This window comes from Ailuropoda melanoleuca, chromosome X (genome assembly GCF_002007445.2).
Source record: "Ailuropoda melanoleuca isolate Jingjing chromosome X, ASM200744v2, whole genome shotgun sequence".
In the NCBI taxonomy this organism is placed as follows: Eukaryota; Metazoa; Chordata; class Mammalia; order Carnivora; family Ursidae; genus Ailuropoda; species Ailuropoda melanoleuca.
In genome coordinates this window covers 37,441,455-37,459,087 of record NC_048238.1, presented here as the reverse complement: position 1 = coordinate 37,459,087, position 17,633 = coordinate 37,441,455, and the positions used below count along the sequence as shown (strand labels likewise).

At 43.5% G+C, this 17,633-nt stretch overlaps 1 protein-coding gene across 2 annotated transcripts in view; it reads left to right on the top strand.

Moving 5' to 3' along the window:
• The window catches only part of MAOB (monoamine oxidase B), a 68,625-nt gene that overhangs the window by 40,070 nt on the left and 10,922 nt on the right, over window positions 1-17,633 (top strand). For both annotated transcript variants that reach the window (XM_002922898.4, XM_034649320.1), the window contains 8 exons: window positions 1,112-1,216; window positions 1,963-2,054; window positions 8,763-8,904; window positions 10,108-10,257; window positions 11,382-11,541; window positions 13,809-13,905; window positions 14,913-14,966; window positions 17,123-17,180. In XM_002922898.4, coding sequence (XP_002922944.1) covers window positions 1,112-1,216; window positions 1,963-2,054; window positions 8,763-8,904; window positions 10,108-10,257; window positions 11,382-11,541; window positions 13,809-13,905; window positions 14,913-14,966; window positions 17,123-17,180 — 858 coding nt within the window. The remainder of the gene's footprint in view (window positions 1-1,111; window positions 1,217-1,962; window positions 2,055-8,762; window positions 8,905-10,107; window positions 10,258-11,381; window positions 11,542-13,808; window positions 13,906-14,912; window positions 14,967-17,122; window positions 17,181-17,633) is intronic.

The following is a 17,633-nucleotide window of genomic DNA, read 5'->3' as shown; positions in this document are numbered from 1 at the left end:
ATTACTAGTCTTTGGAGAAATGTGTGTCCTTTATGTCTGTGTTGAGGTGACCCTACCCTGCCAGGAGAACCAAGTAGTGCAAATGTCCCCAGAAGAGGCTTGAAATCGGCTCTTCTTTCTGTTCCCATGGGAACGCCTGTGTTGACATAGCACCTACGATTCCTTGGAAGGAAGAGCTTGCTGGGCTCTGTTTCGAGGCTCTTCCTACAGACGCTTGCATTCCTACAATTGGTTATTCATCCTCTAACTTGTATAACATTTATAGCTCTACTTTTCTGACCCTTCAAATGCCTACGGTCCCCTCACTCTGAGGTCTGCAAGTATCCCTGACAAATGAGATTACTTTGGGTAACCCCACTTTCGTACTGTCGTTTAGATTTTACGTGGGAAGGGTGCTAATCTCAGAGAGAAATCTTTTTATTGTCTGGGGGGGCTTGGGGGCATCAGATTTATTTAGGTAACAGAGAACTGAGCTTGAAATCGTTATGCTGACAAGTTAATTAAGTAGGGTTCGCTGAGGACACAAGGAATTAAAACACATAAGTGGGGGCGCCTGGGTGGCTCAGTCGGTTAAGCCTCTGCCTTTGGCTCAAGTCATGATCCCAGGGGTCCTGGGATCGAGCCTTGTGTTGGGCTCCCTGCTCAGGGGCAGTCTGCTTCTCCCTCTCCCTGTGTCCCTCCCCACTGCTTGTGCTCTCTTTCGCTCTTTCTCAAATAAATAAATACAATCTTTAATAAATAAATTGATTAAATAAAACGTGTAGGTGTGTATCATATATTGAAAAGTAACATGATTTTGCTTGCAGACATTTAACTATTTTTACATTGTAGTAAATGTTTCCTTTTAAAAATCTCTTGTTTTGGGGCACCTGAGTGGCTCAGTCAGTTGAGCAAGCAACTCTTGGTTTCAGCTTGGACTGTGGTCTCAGGGTCCTGGGATCGAGCCCTGGGTTGGGCTCCCCGCTCAGCAGGGAGTCGGCTTGAGATTCTCTCTCTCTCTCCTCCCTCTGCCCCTTCCCCCATCCCCACCTCCCGTTCTCTCTCTCTCTCAAATAAATAAATAAAATATTAATAAGTAAATAAATAAATAAAAATACCTTGTATCTCACAGGGCAAATCGTACCCCTTCAGGGGCCCCTTCCCACCTGTGTGGAACCCAGTTGCATACCTGGATCATAACAACCTCTGGAGGACAATGGATGCCATGGGGCGAGAGGTAAAGCTTACTAAATCTTCTTTGACTACATTTGTATTTTTCATAATAGTTTCAGTCCTTCAAAGAAAGAAGGGACACTCTATCAGCAATGCCTAGCGTGTTGTCTGGCGCATAATATCTCTCAGTAAAGATTTAGGAAATGAGTGCATGAACTGGTTTTTAACCACTAAAAGAATGAGGTGTCCAGCAGACCACTGGTCGTATACCACCGGTGGCAGGTGGGGGCGGGGGAGAAGATCAGACGTCACTCAGCCTTCCTGGGATGATGTTTCTAACTTAGACAATCCTCAGGACAGGACAGAATAAGACTTCGAAGGTCTTTGTGTCGCCATCTTGCCCCAACCTGTAGCCCATAAATTAGCGCACATGGAACTCGACCTGAAACTCCACTTTAGGCATGATTTGGTGCAACTGTCTGATCCGTGTTAAAGAGCTGAATTTATGAATGTTCTCTCTAAATGAATAACTTAGTAATCGGTATTTGGAATGGCCCCAATTTCATCATAGCCTCCATTTATTGTGCAGCAAGTGTGACCGTAAATTCAATATGGATCCAGTGGTGTAGATCTACGATGGGAAAGCTACACAGACAACATGGGTTGTGCCATGAAAATCATAAATGGGGGAATTTGGAAAGCTTACATTTTCTTTCTTCAAGTGAAAGTTTTCAGTACTCTAGAAATAGTTATTTGAAATGGAAAATTCCATTCGTTTTTTTCCCCCTCTGAATCCTTATCGGAGTGTAGATTCCCAGTGATGCCCCATGGAAGGCACCCCTTGCGGAGGAGTGGGACCACATGACAATGAAGGAGCTGCTGGACAAGATCTGCTGGACAGAGTAAGTCTCACCATTAGGCACAGGCACTTACTGTGACCGTCTCGTTGAGTATGCACGGGCTTATCTAGCAATGCCGTTCACTGCTTTGTGTCTAAACCACACCGTCTGGCCAGATGGAATGCTAAAAAATATTGAAACTGGATTCCGTCCCCTGGATGTCTATACATCTTTGGAATAGCGATGCATCCCAAAGGTGGTGTTACCCCATCAAGTCCTCAGAACAGACCAGAACGTGCCACCATCTTATGTAGAGCACCAGCTTGAAGACCTCATTTATGAAGTTGCTGATATGGGGAAACTTTGTCCCCCTTACCGGTGGTCAGGTGTAGATATGGTGCATTCGGGTATGCATTTGAAACACGTTATGGGATGGGGTGCAACTCTTCAAGGGTTTGAAGAGGAACTTCTAAAAAAGTTCTCCGGATAGTTCACAGTTGTAGAGGAAACACGCATGGCTGGACTAACCACTCCCCTTTATTGAAAACCATGTAGCTTTGAGAGCAAGAGTTTACCAGTCAAGCATTAAATTCTGGTTGGCAGAGCTGGGAACTGGCTACAAATTGTGGAGGCAAAATAGACGACATAGAGCGGCCTCACTGCTCTCGGACAGCAGGAGAAAAGGAAAGGACTGTAAGGGTCCAAGCACATGGTGAATTTGTGGTAAACGGAGTAAGGGAAATGGAAGCCAAGTTCAAGGAGACTCCTAACCCACTAAACAGCATTAGTTGAGACTAAGTCTGGCTCTGGGGTCGATGTATTCATTCTTTAGGCATTAGGGAGGGAAGGTGGACACTGAGAACTAAAAATAAGAACAAGTTTTTAGGAGTCTCTGAATTTAAGATATGGAAACTGTCAAAAGACATAATATTTACAGGGGCACCTGGGTGGCACAGTCAGTTAAGCATCTGACTCTTGGTTTTGGCTCAGGTCATGATCTCAGGGTGGTGAGATGGAGCCCCGCGTCAGGGTCCGTGCTTAGCACAGAGTCGGCTTGAGATTCTCTCTCTCCATTTCCCACTGCCTCTCCCCCTCACTCTCTCTCTCTCTCTCTAAGATAAATAAATAAATCTTTAAAAAAAGACATGAAATTTACATATTTCTTGATATATAAATTCAACTTAGAACTTAAAGAAAGAGAAAGAAAGGAAGAGAGAGAGAAAGGCATCCAGGGAGAGGGGGTGGAGAGAAAGGGAAAGAAGGAGATTCGAAGCATTATTTTTAAAAGGGAAAGTCTAAATATCCAAAAATAAAAGATTGGTTAAATTAATAATGAGGCATCCAAAAAATGAAATACTCAACAGTGTTTTATTTTATTTTTTTTAAAGATTTTATTTATTTATTTGACAGAGAGAGAGAGAGAGCCAGTGAGAGAGGGAACACAAGCAGGGGGAGTGAGAGAGGACGTAGCAGTCTCCCAGCAGGGCAGGGAGCCTGATGCAGGGCTCGATCCCAGGACCCTGATCCCTGGAATCGGGCCCTGGGCCAAAGGCAGCCACTTAATGACTGAGCCACCCAGGCGCCCCCTCCAACAGTGTTTTAAAATCATGTTGTAGAGGGAGCCTGGGTGGCTCAGTCGGTTAAGCATCTGCCTTCAGCTCAGGTCATGGTCCTGGAGTCCTGGGATTGGGCCCCATGTCGAGGGCGGGGGAGGGGTCCCTGTGCAGCAGGGAGTCTGCTTCTCCCTCTCCCTCTGCCTCTCCCCCTGCTCATGCTTGCTCACTCTCTCTCTCTCGCAAATAAATAAAACCTTTTTAAAAATCATGTTCTAGAAAAATATATAATGGCTCGAAAAATTCATAATACTAAAACACATAGAAAAGCAGGCTGTCATTGAGTATGTATGGGATGATATATGACCTCTTTTTTTAAAAGAAAACTGTATATGCAATGCAAAAGCAATGGACATCCATCACAGTGTTTTTTAACACTTAATATTACAGTGCAAACATTTATCCATGTCATTCAAAATGCATCGTTAAATATCATATTTTACGGTTGCAGAATATTCCATGGAAAGTGACTACCATAATGTATTTATCCATCATCATCCTGTTGGACATTTTGGTTACTACCAGGTTTTCGTAATTATCATTATTATATAATACTCTGTGATAAACATCTTTGTGCTTCTCCTATGACTTCAACCTTTGAAACCAACCAATTCTGGAATAGTAAAATCCTATTATTGTCATGAAATCAATGCCTGTTGTTAATTACATCTTTTTAAACACACGCTATTTACCACTTTTTTTGAGAGTGCAGTTTACAATTATAACTTATTTTTGTTGTAATACAGTTTCAGTATTTTGAATTCTATACATTAGATTTTATAAACATAGTGAGTATTTAATTATCTGCATTTGTTTTAGAACTTCCATTACGAAAAGCTTTTCATAAATTCAGGAAAGTCTTTGCTCTTCAGAGAGCTTTGAAGCCCCTTGAAAATAGGACTAATTATATTCCTTTGGGATTATAGAAATCTGACTTTTTCTACCATTGTCCTTGGCCTAAGCCCACCCCGCTTAGTGAATATTCTAGGTTGTTGGCTGACAAAATAAAACATTCCGGGATATTAAGATTATGTGAACACAAGGTAATTTTTAACTTTCCCTAAGCAAGATCTACATGCTATCATTTTTCTGGTTTTAAAGGAAGTAATCCCCAAGATATCCAACCTATTGTTACTCAAACTGAAGCAGAGTCATATATTTGAAGAACAATGTTGATCAGTCTTTCAGTTATTATCATTTAAAAAGTGTTTCTCAAAATACAATAAAATAAAACATGTTTTTCAGAAACAGGTCACATTTACGGTGTGGTCAAGGCTATGTAAATACACTTTTCAAAACCTGTAACTAAAAAAAAAAGTCCCAAAATGAAACCAGTGATTATCTTTTGGGGAGGCAGAAATAAGGAAGACACTCATGCTCTCACCTTTTTACTTTATGAAATTTCCAACTTTTATATAATGTGTATGTATTTTTCATGTAGAGAAAGATAATAACATTTATCTTTTAAAAAGTCAACAGGGCGAAGAACATGAAAATATTATTGCACTGGCTTCCTTGACCTTCCATCCGTCAGATGTTGTTCTTCTCATTTCTTTTCTCACTAAAGCTCCCAGCATAAGTCAAATAAAGGATTAGGAAGGGCCTGGCCCTCCAGAGAGAATTGCTTTGAGATCCTCCCTCTATTTCAAGCCAGGATGATTTCTTTCCCACCCAGTTGGCAACAATAACAACTAGAATCACACCAGTATTTTTGTGTTTAATCTTGGCTGTCTTAGCTGGGCCAGTGTTAAATTTCAGTTGTTTATTACTCCCTTGACCTTATGCCCCCGCAGTTCCCTTACAAATTAAGGAAAAATGGGGCGCCTGGGTGGCTCAGTCGTTAAGCGGCTGCCTTCGGCTCAGGGCGTGATCCCAGAGTCCCGGGATCGACCTCCGCATGAGGCTCCCTGCTCTGCTGGGAGCCTGCTTCTTCCTCTCCCACTCCCCCTGCTTGTGTTCCCTCTCTCGCTGGCTGTCTCTCTCTCTGTCAAATAAATAAATAAAATCTTAAAAAAAAAAAAATTAAGGAACAAAAGGAATAGGACATTGGGAAACAGCAAAGGATGTTTTCACTTTGAAATAATATTTTAAACTCACGTCTGGGTGTTGCTTTAGATGGATGCCACAAATGGCCTTCGCAAAGAAAAAACAAGTCAGCAATTTCCCTCCCTTCGGTTCCCTTCGGTTATCATGAGGAATCTAACAAAACTCACTTTAAGTCACTTCAACGTATATATTATACTAGTTTCAGGCTAAATGATGGGGGCTGTCACAAACACGCTATCAGGTTGTTAGGGTTGCAAAAATTGTCAGGAACTGGTATGTGTGTTGGGCCTGATTCTAGAAACTTCCAGAGTCAAGGTAACACTTGTGTAGGGATGTGGTCCTTGGTGAGTATTTGTACTTTCGAGCTTGTCAGCTGCCTAATCAGAAAGCATTTCAAGGTAGTAAAAGCATGAGGTTTGGATCAGGTGTGGTCTGGTTTGAAGTCGTACCATTTAGTGGACTGTGTATGACGTATCACTAACCTCCCTGAAACGCAGTTTTCAGGCTTGTGAATTGGGGAGAAATTGCTGGGATTTTTTTTTTAAGATTTTATTTCTTTATTTGACAGAGAGAGCAGAAGAGCACAAGCAGGGGGAGTGGCAGAGGGAGAGGGAGAAGCAGGCCCCCCTCCGAGCACGGAGCCCAATGTGGGGCTCCATCCCAGGACGCTGGGATCATGACCCCAGCTGAAGGCAGATGCTTAACCAACTGAGCCACCCAGGCGCCCCAAAAATTTGTTGTTTTATAGAATTGTTATGACATTTCAATACAGTAGGTTTAAAAACCATGGAATACGAAAGAGTTCAGTCATGGAAGGCAGTATCATTTCTGCCACCCATTGTCGGCATGACCAGGGGTCAAACTCTGCCTCAGATATAAGCAGATTAACATCACTCGAACTTTATGTCTAAGTCAAAAGGGGGAATTGGCTCTTATTAAACATGTCCCAGAGTACACATTACTACTGGTGAATTTTAGAAATGTTAGATAGGGGCGCCTGACTGTCTCAGCCAGTAGAACATGCAACTCCTTGGGGATGTACTGTATGGTGATTAACATAATATAATAAAATAAAATTAAAAAAAAAAAAGAACATGCAACTCTTGATCTCGGGGTTGTGGGTTCGAGCCCCACACTGGGTGTGGAGATGACTTACAAATACAATCTTTTAAAAAAAGGTGTTAGATATAACTGAGTTGTTGGAATTGCAAGAGATAGGATATAGCCTTTTGCTGTTGACCTGCCAACCCCAAGCAAAATTTCACAAAATATCTGTGCTGTCTATTAGTTGCTTTTCCCCCTTATCCATCCTTTAAGCTTGTCTTCCATTAGATAGTAAAATAACTGAATAAATAATTGGGACTAGGGGCACTTGGGTGGCTCAGTCAGTTGAGTGTCTGACTCTTGATTTCAGCTCAGGTTGTGATCTCAGAGTCATGGGATCGAGCCCTGCATCAGGCTCTGTGCTCAACACAGAGTCTGCTTCTCCCTCTCCCTCTGTTTCTCCTCTCTCTTTCTCTAAAATAAATAAATAAAATCTTTTTTAAAAATTGTGACTAATTCTGTATTTGGGGCAGCACCTAGCATATCCTTTGCACATTATGGATTACTTAATTTTTTTTTTAGATTTTATTTATTTGAGAGAGAGAGAACACAAGCGGGAAGGAAGGGCAGAGGGAGAGGGAGAAGCAGGCTCCCTGCTGAACAGGGAGCCTGATGTGGGGTTCGATCCCAGGACCCTGGGATCATGACCTAAGCTGAAGGCAGTTGCTTAACCGACCGAGCCACCCAGGTGCCCCCATTATGGATAATTTAAAAATAATGTTTAGGGGTGCCTGGGTGGCTCAGTCGTTTAGCGTCTGCCTTCGGCTCAGGGAGTGATCCTGGAGTCCTGGGATCAAGCCCCGTGTCAGGCTCCTCCGCTGGGAGCCTGCTTCTTCCTCTCCCACGCCTCCTGCCTGTGTTGCTTCTCTTGCTGGCTGTCTCTCTCTCTGTCAAATGAATAAATAAAATCTTTTAAAAAAATAAAAATAATGTTTAACTGATAACCATTCATGCATTCAGTCATCCAACAAGTGATTATTGAGTGCTTACTATGTGCCAGACACTATTAAAGAGAACACTGGTGAGCATGAAAGTTAAGATTCCTGTTCTCATTGGTTGATATTATAGTAGGGGAGACACAATAGAAAAGAGTGAACCAATAATAAAGATAATTTAAGGCAACGAAAAGAGTTCTAAAGACACTATACTATGGTAAGATGATAGAGAATGCCAGGGTACTGGGTAAATGGAAGCTGGTGTTCCTTTTCACAGAAGTAGAAGAGCTCACCTTTCTGAGGAGACGTGAGAAGAAATAGAGCGAGTCCAGAATGAGGTAGAAAAAGTAGGCCTGGGCTCCATCACTTGGGGCTCGATCACTTGGGGCTCGGTGGGCAAAGGTGAAAGATCCAAATCCCATTCTGGTTTCGATAGGATGCCACTGGTGGGCTTAAAGCAAGAGAATGACATGACTCGATTTATGCTATAGAAAGAGCACCACAGCGGGGAGGGGCTAAAAAGTTTCTGGCTTCGAGTGTGGTGAATGGATACCAGGTAACGATGAGTGGAGGCAGAGCGACCAGTCTGGAAGAAATAATTGCGATACTCTTGACAGAAGATGACGCTGCCTTGGTGGTGGTAATGGTGGGCTGAGGTGGTGAGAGACAGTGGGACTTCCTGATGGATTGGGCTGAGGGGAGAGTGAAGGAAAGAGAGAAATTAAGGTTGATTTCTAGAGTGTTGGCCTTAGCGGTTGGGTGAATGGTGATGCCTTTTGCTGAGATGGGGATCACAGAAAGAGGAGCAGGCATATGGAGAGAAGCCATGATAGCACAGAATAGGGAATACAAGCTAATCCTGAATAAGCTGTTTGGGTGAAGGGGGAAATAACTCTCATTCCCAGAGGCTCTGATGTCATGTTTTATAAAACCGGATTCTAGTGACAATTTTCTGCCGCTTGCCAAACTGTGCTAACATTAGCCAAGTAAACGCATTGCTTGACTAATATCCAGGTTATGAAGAAGATGCCCTCCCACACTTGCTAACTGTGCCCTCGTTTCTTCCTGAGCAGATCTGCCAAGCAGCTAGCCACTCTCTTTGTGAACCTGTGTGTCACCGCAGAGACCCACGAGGTCTCTGCGCTCTGGTTCCTGTGGTATGTGAAGCAGTGTGGGGGCACGACCAGGATCATCTCAACAACCAATGGAGGGCAGGTACTCATGCATCCCCACGCTGTTCCAACAGAAGACCGCCATGCTTAAATAAAAGATTGGCATCATCTTTCAGTCGTGAACGGATGAAGCAAGAGGCAGGCTTGTGGCCTTCAGAATTTCATGATGGCCGCTCCAAGTGGCTTTTGTGAGGGGCAGTCTGTTGTTAGGGACCCAACGTGAGGACCCAGCAGCCAATGGGGCTTTAAGATAACCTCGCTACCTCACTACACTCTTGCAAGTTTCCATTTGGATGTGCGTCTGATTATTATTCGGAAAGTTTGTAGGAGACCATCCGATGCACATAGCCTGAGCACTTCTTGGAAAGCTCAGAAAGGAAAGTCAGACACACGTTTTCAATTTCAAACACACACATACCACACAAAATCCATTCGCTCATGTTTTCCTTCATTCATCCTTTCATTCATTCCCTGTTTCCTGAGCCCCAGCATTGTATAAAGCTCTGTGCTAGGCCCAGTAGGAAGTGAAGTAGAGATCTTATATAATCTGCTTGCTGGTCATTTTTCTTCCTTTCCCCTTTCTCATTCTCCTCCCTGCTCCTTCTCTTCCTTCTCCTCCTCCCCACTCCTTCTCCTCATCCTTCTCATCTTCATCTCTCTCTCCTTCTCCTTCTTCTCAGACTGTTTGAAATAATCTTTTACAAAATTACTTGAACTGAAAATTCAGGAGAAGGCAGTCAGCTCAACCGTGTGCCCAGTCATGCAGAACATTCGGAAGCAACAGGCATGTGACCCAGGATGAGACGGGCAGCCGGCAACAGAGAGTCGGGTGGCCTGGGGGTGGTGGGTAGGCCAGGGAGGTTCTCAGCCTGAGTAACAAGGAAGAGAAAAATAAGCTTAGGTGCGCTTGGGCAAGCAACCAACAGAAGGATCTAGGTGGGACACAAAGCAGGGCTAGTGGCCGGACAGGTGGGCCATGGGAGGTCAGGCTGAGGATGTCCAGCAGAGGGTGGAGCCTGGGAATCCACAAGAGAATGGCCTAACAGTCACCTGGTTAGAAAGCCTGTAATTTTGTCAGAAGCCAGCAATCACTAGTTAGAAAACGATGGTCGAAGGCACGAATCACAACAGCGAAATGCAATTTATACATCTCACAGAGAGATATGTGAGAAAAACTAGCAACTGAGTCATTGAAACCTGTTCCTATATTGCCATACCCATCTCTTGAGTCCTCTTTTCTTTCCAGGAGAGGAAATTTGTGGGTGGATCTGGGCAAGTGAGTGAGCGGATAATGGACCTCCTTGGAGACCAAGTGAAGCTGGAGAGGCCTGTGACCCACATTGACCAGACAGGAGAAAATGTCCTTGTGGAGACTCTCAACCATGAGGTGTATGAGGTAACCAAGAACCTTAAACTAGGGGAAGGGGCCAGAATCCCATAGATAACCAAAGATTAAATAAAGCCAAGAATATTCCAGACTTCATAGACAATCCCTTTGCCAAAGGCGAAAAAGTGACCTCTGTCTGAAAGAAGGGAAAAGAGAACCAGAATATTTGGGGAGAGTGCAAATTTACAAAATCATGTATTATCGAGCCTCTGTATTGGGCTCCTGTGTAATCAGATACCAAAGAAAATATTTAATAAATGTCGAGTGCTTCCTATATGTCTGGCCTTATTCTAGGAGTTGGGAACACAGCAGGGAACAAAACAGATAAAATTCTCTGCTTTCATGTGGCTTACATTCTAGTGAAGGAGAAAGGCCATAATCAAACATGTGGTTAAGATATAAAGTATCCCAGATAGTGGTAAGTACTACAGGAAAACTCAGTCAGGGAAGGAGGAGAGGGATGTACCAGAAGGGGGGGGTGAGGGGATAAGTCATGCAATTTGAAATAAGGTCACAGGGGAAGGCCTCACTCAGAAAGTGATATTTTAGCACAGAACCAAAAAAAGGTGAGGGGTTGAGCCATGGGGTTCTTCGAGGGAAGAGCATTCCAAGTAGAACAGCCAATGCAAAGGCCCTGAGGTAGAAGTAAGCCCAGCATGACGAAGGAACAGCAAGGTGGTCAAACCGCAGAATTAAAGGAATGAGGGGAAGAGTACCAGAAGATGAGATCAGAGCGGTAACAAGGGTCCATTTATATATATGGCCTTGGAGGTGAGTGTAAGGAACTTGGCTTTGACTCCAATGTGATGGAAAGTCATGGGAGGATTTGACCTAGGGAACACTAAAGACTAATTTGGGTTTTAACACGATTCTTCCCGTTTTCCTGTTAAGAAGAATTTCGAGGGACGCCCGGCTGGCTCAGTCAGTGAAGCAGGCGACTCTTGATCCTGGGGTTGTGGGTTCCAGCCCCATGTTGGGTGTAGAGATTACTTACAAATAAAATCTTTGGAAAAAAAATAAAAAAGACATTCCAAGGGGGCCAAGGGTAAAATGAAGGAGAAACATTAGGGAAAAAAACAAAAACAAAACAAAAAATCCACGAGCAATATGTAAGCACGTTGTTTTCCTTGCAGGCTAAGTACGTGATTAGTGCTGTTCCTCCTATCCTGGGGATGAAGATTCATTTCAATCCCCCTCTGCCAATGATGAGAAACCAGCTGATCACTCGTGTGCCTTTGGGCTCAGTCATCAAGTGTATGGTTTATTATAAAGAGCCCTTCTGGAGGAAGAAGGGTGAGTATTAGGAGAAGGTCCAAGAAACCTGGTGTAAAGACATGTATTTGCATGTACCTGGTTTCACTAGAATGCTGGGCAGAAAACATTATTAGTCCAGGTGCTGAGTACCGTTCGAGCCAATAAAATATGTTGGCACCAACTCAGGGAATTCACTTCCCTTGAACTATGACTGACACTTTTTTCATAATTTACTATAAAGTCTTGTTTCATCCTGCCACAAAATCTTGTGAAAATAGTTATTGTCACTTTCCAAAAATACAGTTTTTTTGAAGCATGAATTTGCAGAGCCATTCACAAAAGTAGGGATTCTGAAAATCCCCGGGCAATCTCCTTCGTTGAGACTCTACTATATTAAGTTAAGGTGATTCGTGTATATTCAACAGGTGTGCTGTTGTGACGGATGGAATGTTACAGGGATGCCCACGAAAGTGCTAGATTCCATAACAGTGGGAATGTTCTGGTAGGTGGTCTGTCCAGTACAATGGCCACTAGCCACATGTGGGTGTTGAACACTTGAAATGTGGCTAGTGAGGGGCGCCTGCGTGGCTCAGTCGGTCAAGCGTCTGCCTTCGGCTCAGGTCATGACCCCAGGGTCCTGGGATCGAGCCCCACATCGGGCTGCCTGCTCAGCGGGGAGCCTGCTTCTCCCTCTCCCTCTGTGCTCTCTCTCTCTCTCTGTCTCTTGCTTTCCCTCTCAAATAAATAAATAAAATCTTTTTAAAAATTAAAAAATAAAAAATAAAATGACAGAAGCAATACCTGCTTTTTAAAAGATTACAAAAATATATGTGTTCCCTATAAAACATACAAAAAAAATAAAAGTGAAAAATGTCCTTTTCCTATGGTGTGTGTCCTGGCATGCCCTCCCCTTACGGAAATTTACTAAAAATTTAAGTTGTTTATCTTTAGAAATTTATCATATGCAGGGCGCCTGGTTGGTTCAGTCAGTTAAGCGTCTGACTCTTGGTTTCTGCTCAGGTCATAATCTCAGGGTCATGGGATTGAGCCCTGTGTTGGGCTCCATGCTCAGCAGGGAATGTGCTTGAGATTCTCTCTCTCCCTCTGCCTCTCCCCTCTCTCTCAAATAAATAAATCTTAAAAAATAAAAGAAATTTATTATATGCATAGGTAATACTTTAAATAAATGTATACATATATATTGAAATACATATATACTTTGAATATATATTTTTAAATGTAACATTTATATGCAAATATAATTTTAAGTAAATATCTAACATATTTTTCCAAAAGCATTTAAAAAAAAAAAAAACAAGATACATACTACACTGAAATTTGCTTTTTTTGGTTAACAATGCACCATAGTGCATACCCTCATAGTTCCCTGTTCTTTCTTCCTCCTTTTGAAACCCTGTCATCAAACTTCCTAGACAACATTTGTTCCAGAGTCCTCCCCCATAATTTTCTTCAAACAACCTCAAATTTTCAAGGAAACGTTGGAGGTGAATGAGAAAAGCACTTTGGACCAGACTGAGCTGACGTTGTTTCCGGAGTTGTTCTGGAGATCATGTAGCGAATGAGGGTTTGGGACTCTGTGGAGCCCAGTTATCCATGTCCTCCCTGCCCTGTCTCCAGAAAACCAAGAACTGGTTGGCTTAGTCTAAGTGGTTCCTCATAAAAAATGAACATTCAGTCCCTTCTATTTTATGATGATGGACTAATTTTTTTTTTCTTACACATCTTTGGTTTTATCTGATTTCTTATGAAAGAGGAAGCAAGACGGGATACAAGTCTTTTTTTAAGATTATTAACAAATATTTTATTTATTTATTTTTTTGAGAGAGAATGAAAGAGAGAGAGAGCACAAGACGGGGGAGGGTCAGAGGGAGAAGCAGACCCCCTACTGAACAGGGAACCCGATGTGGGACTTGATCCTGGGACCCCAGCATCATGACCTGAGCCGAAGGCAGTCGGCTAACCAACTAAGCCACCCAGGCGTCCCCTAAGATTGTATTTATTTATTTGTCAGAGAGAGAGAGAGGGAGAGCACAAGCAGGGGGAGCAGCAGGCAGAGGGAGAAGCAGGCTCCCTGCTGAGCAAGGAGCCCCACACGGGACTTGATCCCAGGACCCTGGGATCATGACCTGAGCCGAAGGCAGACGCCTAACCAGCTGAAACACCCAGGCGTCCTGGGACACAAGTCTTAATGACAGAGAAGACAAGATTTTATTGAATTGCAGCCTGGATTAGGGGTAGTTTGCTAAGGTGATGGATATCTTTTTCCATGTTGCTGTTTTTTCAAGATTACTGTGGAACCATGATTATCGAAGGAGAGGAAGCTCCAATCGCCTACACGCTGGATGATACCAAACCTGACGGCAACTATGCAGCCATAATGGGGTAAGGCATGCTTATGGTGCTGTGGATGCTATTTGGTGGACAAAATATTCCCATACTATTAATAAGTGTGCCCCAAATTTTATTAAATAATTTTTTACTCAATGGGTACAAATCTCCAACTCTGGCAGTAGGAAAATTCTGAATGCCTTTAAAAAAATGCGTTCCAGTGGGTAAATATTCAGAAAGGAAGTAGGATACCAATAACATTTTAAAATTTGTCGTATCCACTTTCTGCTTCATATTTAGTGCTGGGGTAGATATATTTTGGTGAGCTATCTTTTGTGAAAGCGTAATATGAAGATGACTTTAGGGTGTTTCACTGAAAGGGCTTCAGTGATAATTATGTGGGGTGCTGAGATTTTCCAGAGTCCCGCTAGAGAGGAGCCACGACCAGCCCCGTCCTCAGCTTGGCAGGGAAAACCAGCACAGATTGGGGATGTCTTGGGGGTCAGAACCTGACCCAGATTGGTGGTTACCTGGAACAGCCAAACTTGAGATGGGCCCTAAGATACATACAAATTCATTTCCACGAGAGCCCCGGGTGACGACAGCAGATCAATGCCAGTTGTTAAGTCAAAGGCAATCATAGGGCTAGAAACGGAGGCCGATTTTAGAAGCTTGGGCGCTAGAGGGACACTGTCGTGGAGATGGAACCAAAGAGTAAGGGCAGGATGGTCTCAGGTGAGCATTTGAGACTAAGGGCTCATTCTTGTTGGCCATCAGCCATGTGGCAGGGGAGGTAGGTCAATCATTGTATTATCTTGGGTGGAAATTATGGCCGGTCACCTGTGTGTCGTCCCTCACATCCCGGAAGCCGCAGGTGCTGATCAGTTTCAAGAAGGTAGCACATGAGCAGTAAAACATTGAACAAAATGAACCAGTATATAATTTGTGTCTTCTGGTTGACTTCTGATTTGTTCTCTAGGCACACGTGTAGCTATAGAAATGGGGCCAGGAGGAAAGCAGCCGTCAATTCCCCCTCCCTTTTTCTTATTGGTGTGTTTCAGATTTATCCTTGCCCACAAAGCCAGAAAACTGGCGCGCCTTACCAAAGATGAAAGGTACGGAACAAAGTGCTTCTTCTCTCTTCTTTCCTTCTTTTCTGCCTACTTGCTTGCCTTTCCATTTTACTTAACTTTTTAATTTGAAGACTGCCTAATAATATATGTACTCGCAATGCTACGTGTCTGCGATGTTAATTACGAGGCTCTTGTAGAAAGGCACAGTGCCAGTGATTTAAGAACCGAGTGTTCAAATTAATATTTATTGAGTTTATTGTACATGATACCATGCAAGAAACTATATGGAATACAAAAATGAACAGAGCCCAGGGGCTGAAAACGTACTGGGGAAGGAGATAACCAGGTAGACAAATGACCGCAACGCAAGGCAGCCTGGGTATATCCGGGTGAGTGATGCATAACAATTACAGATTACAGGTACAGAGGGACGGGTTTCTCTGGAGATGGCAGTTCCTTCCAGCAGTTAATATTCACCACTAGCAATTCTTTAGTCCCACACCACCACTGATGCATATTGACCAACTACGAGCCTCTGAATTACAAGATGGCGCTTTCCTTCCCCTCCATTATCCTGCTTCTTTGTGACTCTTGTCATGGCTGCGCTTGACCGGGGGTATGGAGGTCTGACCGGGCCACGCACCTAAAAAAAAAAAAAAAAATCACCCCTGGAATATCAAGATCTGTGAAGGTAGAAGGTTTTGCCTGGCCGGTCTATGGCCGGATCTCCAGTGCCTGGAACAGTGCCTGCAACAAATCTTTTCCCAGTTTATCTTTTGATCATGTTTATGGTTTATGTGTTTTACACGATAAGAAAATGTTAAATGTTTATGAAGTTAAATTTATCAGTTTTTAAAATCATGGCTTCGGAATGGCCTTGCATACATTGAAAAGACTTTTCTATTCCAAGATTATTTTAAAAAGCACTCATTTCGGATTACTTTTTTGGTTTCATCTATTACGTTGAAGACCTTTGATCCTCCAAAATATATGTTGGTGTAAGAAGTTATGTAGGAGGGGCGCCTGGGTGGCTCAGTTGGTTAAGCAACTGCCTTCGGCGCAGGTCACGATCCCAGGATCTTGGGATCGAGCCCCGCATCGGGCTCCCTGCTCAGTGGGGAGCCTGCTTCTCCTTCTCCCTCTGCCACTCCCCCTGCTTGTGCTTTCCTGCTCTCTCTCTATCAAATACATAAAATCTTAAAAAAAAAAAAAAAGAAGAAGTCACATAGGAGGTGAACTTGGTTTCATTCATGGGTAGCTCTTTGTCCCAGTGCCATTTTATTGAATAATCTGTCTTTCACTTGTAGGTTTTAATAATACTTTTGAAAATCATTGCCTGACTCTAAATCATCTGTAAGAGTCCCTTCAGCATTCTGTAAAAATCACACTTGAAATAACTATAATTTCACACCTTACTCGACTAATAATAACTATTGGCTAATGTCCAACTCCCCCATGAAACTAAATTGCTTAAGAGCTACCATTTATTGAGCATCTATTTTGTCCCAGTTATTATAAAACATAACTTTCTATGCTGTGTATCAGTGGTTTTCAAACTTGAGAATCACCTGGAAGCTTCGGGAAAGCACAGCTCTGCCACTGCTGTTTCTCAATCAGCAGGTCTGGGGCGGGGCCTGAGAATCTGCATTTCTAACAAGTTCCGGGGGAGATGTGCTGGTGGTGGTCTGAGGACCACATTGTCTCACACCGTGAAAGAAAAAAATCATGCCAGTTTGTTGAGAAAACGAAAGCTCAGGAAGCTTAAGTAACCTGCTCGAGATCTCAGAGTATATAAGAGGCAGAAGCAGAATTCAAGGCTTTTCCTGCCCCTTCCTCTTTCCATTCTGCCCGTTGCCTGGCAGTGGGGTGGTGGGAGGAAGGGGGGAAGCAAGGATCATGTCTGGATCCTCCCAGAATCTCCAGCACTTCGCAGACTGACACTTAAGAGGTATACAATGTTTCCTTGAATGAATGACGACCGGGGCCATGTATCACTTTCTCTTCCATCATATTGTCGGTGACCACATAGACTCAAGACATTTGAAATAGAACCAAATGTCTTGTTTTGAAGAATTAAAATGAAATGGCAGGTGGAAGCAATAGCTCACAGGGTCTTTGAATGAAGGGACAGGTGTCTCTTTTACTTCCTTTCTTTCTTCATTTGCCCTTTTGTCTTTTTCTCCCCACTCCTCCCATAGGATGAAGAAACTGTGTGAGCTCTATGCAAAAGTTCTGGGCTCCCAAGAAGCTTTGCAGGTAAGACTATGTTTCATTGCTTTCCTAGGAGAGAGACCCCTGGTTTTGTCCTCAAGGGGCTACCAGGGATAGGCTCATGCAAGTCGGGATCTAGAGAGTTCATGTTTTCACTGATAGTTCAAGAATCCCACAGCACTGTCGTATTGCGGGCGACGCTACACTTGTCCCTGAGTTCAGCGCTCTTCCTGGAGCACAGCATTGGGCCAAGCCCCTCCCACCTCTGTCAGAGGGTTAGAAGAGCAGAGCTTCTCTACTCCTCGGGGAGATCCTGGATCCTGGCAGCCGGGATGGGAAGGCAAAGAGTGTTCTCTCTCTCCGATCCTATAAAAAGATGAGGTTCTCATTTGTTTACATAAACCAGCATATAAGCATTCCCTAACACCCACCCCGCCCTCCACTGTCTCAGAGGTACGAATCCGGTGGCCTGTCCCTCTCCTGCACATCCTCTTTTCT